The sequence below is a fragment of the Esox lucius genome, chromosome 13 (assembly GCF_011004845.1).
Source record: "Esox lucius isolate fEsoLuc1 chromosome 13, fEsoLuc1.pri, whole genome shotgun sequence".
Lineage (NCBI taxonomy): Eukaryota > Metazoa > Chordata > Actinopteri > Esociformes > Esocidae > Esox > Esox lucius.
The window spans coordinates 22,450,712-22,459,554 of NC_047581.1; the positions used below are offsets into that span (position 1 = coordinate 22,450,712).

The 8,843-nt window shown below is 42.8% G+C and overlaps 1 protein-coding gene across 1 annotated transcript; it reads right to left on the minus strand.

The window, feature by feature from the left end:
- Positions 1–186: 186 nt before the first annotated feature.
- Positions 187–8,338, minus strand: zgc:152830 (uncharacterized protein LOC767682 homolog). Its single transcript, XM_034296619.1, has 16 exons — positions 8,172–8,338; positions 6,997–7,038; positions 6,622–6,712; positions 6,347–6,495; positions 6,120–6,228; positions 5,906–6,033; positions 5,672–5,771; positions 5,371–5,446; positions 4,432–4,517; positions 4,041–4,145; positions 3,876–3,951; positions 3,441–3,559; positions 3,231–3,314; positions 1,589–1,646; positions 1,128–1,309; positions 187–685 (listed from the first exon to the last, which is right to left on the minus strand). Exons 1-16 carry the CDS (start codon positions 8,180–8,182, stop codon positions 551–553), a joined length of 1,551 nt encoding a protein of 516 aa, XP_034152510.1. The 5' UTR covers positions 8,183–8,338; the 3' UTR covers positions 187–550.
- Between the last annotated feature and the right edge of the window lie 505 nt (positions 8,339–8,843).

The following is an 8,843-nucleotide window of genomic DNA, read 5'->3' on the forward strand; positions in this document are numbered from 1 at the left end:
CAACTTTCGGGGAACCCTTTTAGCTGGACAGCCGGCGATATTTATACAACCAGTGGGTTGTCGTAGATATGTTTTCAGTTAATTGTAAAAATGAGTGTATTGACAGATTGACAAACGTACTGGTACACATTTCCCAATAAATATATCTAGCAAGAGTTAACATTGACTGAAATAAAGAAAAACTCCCCAAATTAAGTATTTTATTGAAATACTTGATAATGTCGGGCAACCTTTAGTGCACACACCCCAGGTTCACACCCACCTACACACATTTGGATGGATGAACAAAAGAATGTATTTGATTTCTCCCCTGAGAATATATTTAATATAGTAATTCATCTTTGAAATGGATGTCAAACATTTTACACAAGGTTAGACAGAAAAGTGCATATAGCACAGCACTGATAGGTGCCTGTTCTAGAATCTTTTGTGCAATGAATGAAATTAACTGGCACTATATCAGATGTTTTTTATATTTCCCACAGGACGGATTCTTACACATTCTATTTCTATCAGGTTGCTAGGCACTGCGTTGGATGTAGTTGGGTTCCTAGGCGCTGGGCAGGATGTAGTTGCTAGCCATGGCAAGGATTGGAGCTCCAGTGGGCACACCAGGAAAAGGTCCACTGGAGCCAGCAATGTCGATGTGAGAGTAGGGCAGAGGAGTGCCAGAATCCACACCGTGCTTAAAAGGGCAACAAGACAATCTTAGCAGGTCACACACACACACACACACACCTAAAGGATATGAAATATAGTGTCATAATTACATTATGGAGTTAACTTTGTATGTAATAACTTTTGAGATTAACAAGAATGGCTAGACAGAGAGAGACTGCAGAGCCAGACAAATTAATATGCCAACCAGGTCAGTGGTCTCATTACTAGTGTGAATCGAAAATTATATTCATATATTATTTAAAATGATATTGTGCTCACGACAACTGATGTAGTCTAAACAGGCTCCAAACTGATTAAGACAATGTCTATCACTCTGATCATTTCTTACACATTTTTTACAATTAGGCCAACGAAGGTCAAGTTTGTCAGATTTCTTGACAAGATTTCCATCACAGTTGAGTGTAGGTGTCTGTGAATGAGATTAGTGTTAGAGTGTGTGTACCTACCTTGTCAAGTCCAGAGGCCATGATGAGAAAGGCAGCAGGGGTCTGATGTCCACGAGGGGTTGCAGAAGATGGAAGGTTGTTGCTCTGCAGAATCTCCTCATACTCAGACTTCCCCTTATGGAAGTCATAATCCTCACGCCGGATACTGGACACCTCAAACAGATCACCCAGCAACTCACCCGCTAAAAACAGGAGGAGGAACACACAACGTTCTCATTCTCTAAAAGTTCATTCTTAATCCTTTCTCCTGCATTATTCTGGGATGCACCTAACTGTAGATTGCTTGTGAGAAAAGTTTATACTCACGTACATTCACTTATACATTCTACCCTCTTTAATTGTCTTTTTTTTTTTAAAGGAAGAAGATATTCCTTTGAGGAAACACCAGAAAACCCATGTTCTGTAAAAAAAGTTTGTTGATTTGATTGAATAGTACAGTGTGTGGGTGTGAAGTGTCTCACCTTTTTGCCACTGCTGGGCATTGCCGGAGCGATGGGCAGCTCCATTGTCCATGATAATCTACATTGGAAAGATTTAAATGTATTTTAAAATGTAATTGTTCTGTAAGTATGTTTGTATGTATATACACTGCTCAAAAAAATGAAGGGAACACTTAAATCACACATCAGGTCTCGATGAAGGAAATACATTAAAGATCACAATCCTTACTGTACATTGTGTAATTCCTTGAAAACAAAACGACATGAAGGTCAATGGAAACCAAAATCACCAACTGACTGATGACTGGATTCAAACTCACACCGAAAAGTGAAAAATTTAAATCACAGGCTGTTCCAATTTTTGTAAATGTCATTACGGTAACTCAAAATGTGACTCATTAGTGTGCCTGTATGCACTCCCGACAATGTCTGGGCATTCTCCTTATGTGACGGCAGATGGTGTCCTCTGGGATCTCCTCCCAGACCCGGATCAGGGCATCAGTGAGCTCCTGGACAGTCTGTGGCACTTCCTGACGGCATCAGATGCACCGTTATATAACGGCCCAGAGGTTCTCTGTTGGATTAAGGTCTGGGGAACGTGTCAATGGCATCAATACCTTTGTCATCCAGGAACTGCCTATACACTCTGGCCACGTATTGTTCAGCACCAGGAGGAACCCAGGGACCACTGGACCAGCGTCAGATCTGACTATTGGTCTGAGGATTTCATCCCAGCACTTAACAGCAGTCAAGGTACCATTGGCTATCACGTGGAGGTCTGTACAACCCACCAAGGATATGCCTCCCCAGAAAACCACTGACCCACCGCCAAACCGGTCATGCTGGATGATGTTGTAGGCAGCATAACGTTGTCTCTAGACTCTTTCACGTCTGTCACGTGCTCAGTGTGCTCTCATCTGTCTAGAGAATGGGGTGCCAGTGGTGGACCAGCCATATCTGGTGTTCTCTGGCGAATGCCAATCGAGCTGCACAGTGCGGGGCTGTGAGCACAGGTCCCACTAGAGGACGTCGGGCCCTCATCCCACCCTCATGGAGTCTGTTTCTTATAGAGTTTGGTCAGAAACATGCACACCAGTAGTCCGCTGGAGCTCATTTTGTAGGGCTCCTCCTCGCAACAAAGGAGCAGATACCAGTCCTGCTGCTGGGTTGATGCCCTTCTACGGCCCTGTCCAGCTCTCCTCGTGTAATGGCCCATCTCCTGGTATCTCCTCCATTCTCTTGAGACTGTACTGGGAGACACAGCAAACCTTCATGCGACGGCACATATAGGTGTGCCATCCTGGTGGAGCTGGACTGCCAGTGCATCCGGAATGGGCTGCAGGTACCGACTCCTGCTACCAGTAGTGACAAAACTAGCACAACTAGAGAATAATCAGTCAGGAAGGATAAGGAAAGAGCAATTGTATGTGGCCACCACCTGCAATGCCATTCCCTTTTGGGGGGTTGTCTTGCGGTTGCCTCTCCAGTGCACCTGTTGTCACTTTAATTTGCACCAAACCAGCTGACATAGATTCACAATTCGCTTATGTTTCCTAACTGGACAGATTGATATATCTGATGTGTAAGTGACTTGGTGTCATACTGTGATGATTACATGTTCCCTTCATTTTTCTGAGCAGTGTATGTAGTGTCCAGCACTCACAGAGTAGTTTGGTCCCATGGCTCTGATGGCGTGTCCTGTCAAAGTGGCAATGGTAAACAGCTGAGGAGACACCTCAAAGGCCGCCTGAGAGAGAACAGAGAAAGCAAGGTATTTTTACACTGATGAGAGTTTGTTTCAAGTTTGGTAAAGTTGTGCCCCTAAAGGGGCAAGAATGTCCGGGCAGTCAGAACAGACTTGTGAATTTCTCACCTTCTCTTTCATCTCACAGAGCAGATCCACCATGACCATGCGCCCCTCAGCGTCCGTGTTCCCTACACGGATCCTGCGACCCGCACGGGACAACACCAGCTCATCAGCTACGTAACAGTCTGACAGAACACACAGAGAACCCAAACCCCATTAAAAAAACAGAGAGAAAGGTCTTCTGTCCTGTTTCTCTCTCCCACATCAAATAAACAGTGATGACCCCACTCCACCTGATCAATCCCAGGAGGTAAATACAGCAACCCCTGTCCACCAGTACATCCAGGTAACATCTATATAGACTACTGGCACTCCACTAGAAGGCTAGTGAAGTACTGTCTTCTAAAACTGGTGGGGTCTAGCTAAGATCATATCCTACTACATCACGAGTTGGTGTAATTTCTTCTCATTTGCTGGAAGGTCTTACAAACTCATACTGACCTGAGCCCACGCTGTTCCTCACCATTGCCATAGCACCCACCACCTTCAGATGCTTGGGTTTGAGTTTAGCCAGGACCTGCCAAGCAAGACAGCTACGTTAGCTGAGACAGCGACTTAGCCCACGGACTACGAGTCCATTGGTGATAACTTTGAGGTGTTGTTCACCTCAAAGAATCCTGCCACAGCAGCAGCGCCACACTTGTCCCGATGCATGCCAGCCATGAAGCCACCAGCCTTGATGTCAGCTCCACCTGTATCATAGGTGATTCCCTGAGGAAAACAAACAGGAGGACATGTTAAAGACATGGAAGGCCCCGCCCTCCCAGCTACCATCATTGGGTCACCACTTTTTCCACAATTTTCTCTGCAACTTAAAATGGTCTGTGCTCAAAATGGAATTGAATATGAGACTCTTTATCTTATACTATTATATTACTGTAGGTCGTTATGTCTTGTACCACACCTGTGTATTCATGTTTTACGTGTTACGAGCGGCTGCTGATTTTAGCAGTAGCTAAATGGGATCAGAGTAAGAGCCAGTCCTACATCCTCTCACCTTGCCAACCAGCATGAGTGTTTGTTTGACAGGTCCTTCTCCACAGTATTGCAGATTGATCACTCTGGCCTGGTGACGGGGCACAGCTACAGGAAAGTAAAAAAACATTTCAAACCACATACACACCAAACTCATCACATACACACTTTTTTTTGCTGCATGCAGAATTTACATTCATGTAAGCTACTGCACCTGTGTCTGGTGGTTAAGAACCAGTTTTGCCTAGTAAGAGGTATTGTCTTTGGAAGATTACAATTCCAAATATATGTCTATATACTAAACTAAAAGTCTAAACCCCCCTTGAAGTTTCATTCATCCATACTTTCAAGGGGATTGTTTACATTTAAAATAGAAATAGACCTGAAGTATCATACTTGGATAAGTCTCCACCCTTTGAGTTAATAATTGGTGGAAGCATCATAAGCAGTTAATAAACCTTTGAGTGTGTTGGCATTGGTCTCCACCAACTTTTCACACCAAGATTTTTAAATACCTGACCATTGTTCTTCACAAAAGTTTCTTGTGGACCATTGATGGACAACAATCTTCAAAGTAATGCCACGAGGTGGAGATTTATACAATTAAATTTCATTAGTATTTTATAAAATAATTTGATTTCACAATAATAAAAAAAGACATACTTGGAAAATAATTAAAATGCATTAATTGTTTAAGGGGGTGTAACCTTGTTATTGGCACTGTACAAACTGTTTCAAGTCTACATTACTGTATAGTGTAAATATTTTTACTTAGGCTACATGCGTCACATATTTATTTACACTAGCGCAGTGTAAATAAATGAATCAATTTACATTTACACTGCATGACTGTTACAAGGACCCCTAAGTCCTTGTAACAGTTGACCGAAAATCATTCATGGCTATTGTCCTGATGACATCCCTGACACACACATTTTACGATAGGTTTTACTGTACACACCACTGGCACATCGGTTCACAGCAGCCAGGCAGGGATACTCCTTCTCCAGGACCTTCAGATCACTCACCACTTCCACCTGAGGAGGACAGGCGGGTTGAGACATTAACACGTAGAAAGGAGACATGCTGGCGCAATGAAAGATTTCTATATTCCAAAAAAAGAAAATATATGTATTTTCCAAAAAAGACGGCAAAAAAGTGAGCTGTTGACAGGCTGAGGTGAAAATTCAATAGATTCTTTAACAAAGAGTTATGAATAACAAAACATTTAGATTTTTAACACGAAAAGCCTCTCCCCTCACCTTCACTGGGCTGTTCTCGAAGAGGTTTTGGACGTACTCTGCTACCAGAGGAGCAGCCATCCGCTCAGGATCTGACCCTCCTATATCACGGCAAGCCAGGCTAGAGAGAGAGGGGATGGGGAGATATTATATACACACACACACACATTATTTTGCTTTTGTCATGTAACAACATTCTCTTCTTTAAGAGTGCTCTTTGTTACAGATAAAAATGTCTGTGTGGGCGAGCCTCACCGTCCACTCTCCAGAGCAGTGGCCAGATTCACCAACTCCTCGCCACTGGCATCCTGGTCCACCCACAGCCCCAAAACACACACCTTATGCTGGCTATTCTTTATAGATGCCTCCATCACCTCCAACGGCTAGGAGAGGGAGAGAGTATTAATGAGTATGCAAGTATATTATATATCACAAGAGCATATTTCACAGGAGCGTTCTCTCGTCTCACCATGTAAAGTGCGTGCAGAGCCCCTAGGGCTGCTACTAAGGTGCTCCTGTCATAGCTGCTATGGCGTGGGCAGATCAAAAGGGGTCGCTGCATGCCTGCTTTCAAGGCCCTAAGGCAAACCACAGAGAGTATGGTGATGAATGGGAAAGATAAACACAGGACAGGGATACCATTGTATGGTGCCCTTGATGCAGCTTGGTGAGTACACGTGTGGTGTTGACTCTAACCTCTTGATACCACTAACAGCTGCATCGCTGAAGCGTCTGACATCATCGTAGTCCCGGTTAACTGGCCCGGTGGATGCAAACACCAAGCGGTTACCAGGCAACCCCGGAACCTTCAACACCACCACCTCATCTTTCAGGCCACAGTCCACCTAGAGAACAAAGGCAGAGAGAGAGAGAGAGAGGAAGTAGAGTGATCAGAGGGGAGGAGAAGGGGGAAATGAGAAAGGGTGAAGAGAAAGTAAAGGCATATTCATGTTTGTGTGTGTGTGTCTTACAGAGCTATAGTCCTGTAGTGGTGCTTTCAAACAATCCAGCTCTTTGGGCAGCGTGTCATAACTCTGGGTCACCAAGACTATGCCATCATAACTGGAAGAGAGAAAACATGCAGTTAGAATGGTCCTTCCATCACCTTTTGAGAAGTGTAAGATAATTAACTAAACTAGGAAGTGATTTTGTCCTCGTGGAGATCGGCAAAAGGTCCTAATGAGGACAGATTAGGACCTGCAAACACATGCTTCATTTACAAAGGCAGACTAAATCTAACATTTGACCCAAAGACATTGTAATCGATAAAAATGTGTCAGTAACATCAGAATTGGGCTGCCTGTGTAAATGTTTAGTGAGTCATAGACAAACAAGGTGATACTCACTTGTGGTTCTTACAGTCAGTGGTCCACTCAAGGGGCTGGACACTATAGAGAGAAATCTCATTCATTATGGCTCCTAATAAACAGGGTGCTTCACATTCTGAATGCTGACTGTCTGACAGCCACGGTATACGGGGCTGTATACCAAGGAATAACATAACTTTGATTTTTTACTGCTCTAGTTGTGTTGGTATTCAGTTCATAACAACAATAAGGCATCTTGTGGGTTTGTGGTATATTGCCAATATACCACAGCTAAACGCTGTGTTCAGCAACTCTGTGGTGTGTCGTGGATAAGAACTGTTTTTTAGCCGTGGTATATTTTCCACTTGTGCCTTATTGCTTAAATATAGGCTACATTTTTGGCTTGAAAGTCAAACTCCATATCCAGGTCCAAAACCTTTTTGAGCTCTTTCCTACTCCTTTGTTGTATTGCCTAATAAGTGACAAGGTGTAAGCTATGATAACAAAAGCAGACCTTGGTTATGAAGTGTTCTCTACGCATCGCTAGTGATATCAGTAAGATTGGTTCAAAGTCTAGCTTCTGAGAAACCTTTGGCCTCTTGGTACACACTTAGACTGTTTGGAATCTGGATATCTTATAGTCAAGGGGCAATCAATTCTATAGCAGCCCTAATGTTCCCACCTGTCCAGGCAATTACCATCTGAACAAATAGAAAATAAAATAGAGCATACCTTTTAAGATTTCTGAGAATGTGCTGTAACCTAGCTAACTAGTTGTGTTCTATCTAAAAGTCCTAAAACGTAGTCGTTCAGTAAATAAATGTGCTGGGGAATTTGGAGGGATACTGGTTCAGGGATGTGGCAAAAAAGCATGTGACTAACAGGAACAGAATTTGCAGTGTTCAAAAATATTTTTGGACATACTGACATGGAGAAAATATTTCACAGCTACTTGGACGCAAATTGTAACTATCAGGCCAATCAGTCGTTCTTCAAATGCAATGTATTGGACAGTCCACTTAGACTCTCGTTGAGCAAACCCACGTCGCAATAAGTTACACTGTTTAGTCACTCAATAATACAAAAAAATGCAACTGATACTCAATACCTATACTAGATCTTGAATACATTATTCTAACAAAGTACATATTATGACTAAAACAGGGAACATAAACTGCACGGTTAACAGCAAAATATATGAACTATAAGCTTACCGGGTACACATTGCTTGCCTTCCGACGTCTTGATTGAAAGAAACAGAAAGCAGTCAGCTGACACAATGTGTAGTGATGTGGGGAGGCGCGCAAGATGGCGACCGGTGAGGAGGTAGATTTGAGATGCTGAGGATAAAAGTTTGTTCCTTCACCTCATATCGTTCTTTTTGTTTTATAAATTGACCAATCCGACATCTGAATGTAAGATTTTAATATTTACCAGACAATTAACACGGAAAGTTGCTGTAAATTGATTTTGAACTTTATAATTAACCCGGAGAGACTGCACTGAATGGCGGAAAAACGAGAGAGGGAGAGTAACCTTAAAGTCAAAAAGAAAAGCCTAACAAAGTCGCTGACAAAGATGAAGGATAAAAATGATGAAATGCAAGTTTGCAGCACTGACATTCAAACAGAGCACTCGTATGTAGTGCAAGGCATCACAGTTTCTTTACCGGATTCAACGCCCAGCACTCCTGATCCGAAGAAAAGTAAAAATGAACCGTCTCTGTCTGAAATTCAAGAAAACATCATGCGTTGCATTAATGAAAGAGTCAACGGATTAAAGGAGCTCTTAAGAGCAAATACGGTGAGCATTGAAGCTTTGAAGAAAACTACGGAATTCCTCTTCAATGAAGTAAAGGATGTCAAAGATGAGGTGAAAATTTTGAA

Excerpts from the sequence above, each read along its gene's own strand:
- zgc:152830 (XM_034296619.1), bottom strand. Across the intron at positions 6,496-6,621 it reads CACTACAGGACTATAGCTCT|GTGGACTGTGGCCTGAAAGA; the intron begins GTAAGACACACA and ends TTTGTTCTCTAG. Across the intron at positions 686-1,127 it reads TGGCCTCTGGACTTGACAAG|CACGGTGTGGATTCTGGCAC; the intron begins GTAGGTACACAC and ends TGCCCTTTTAAG.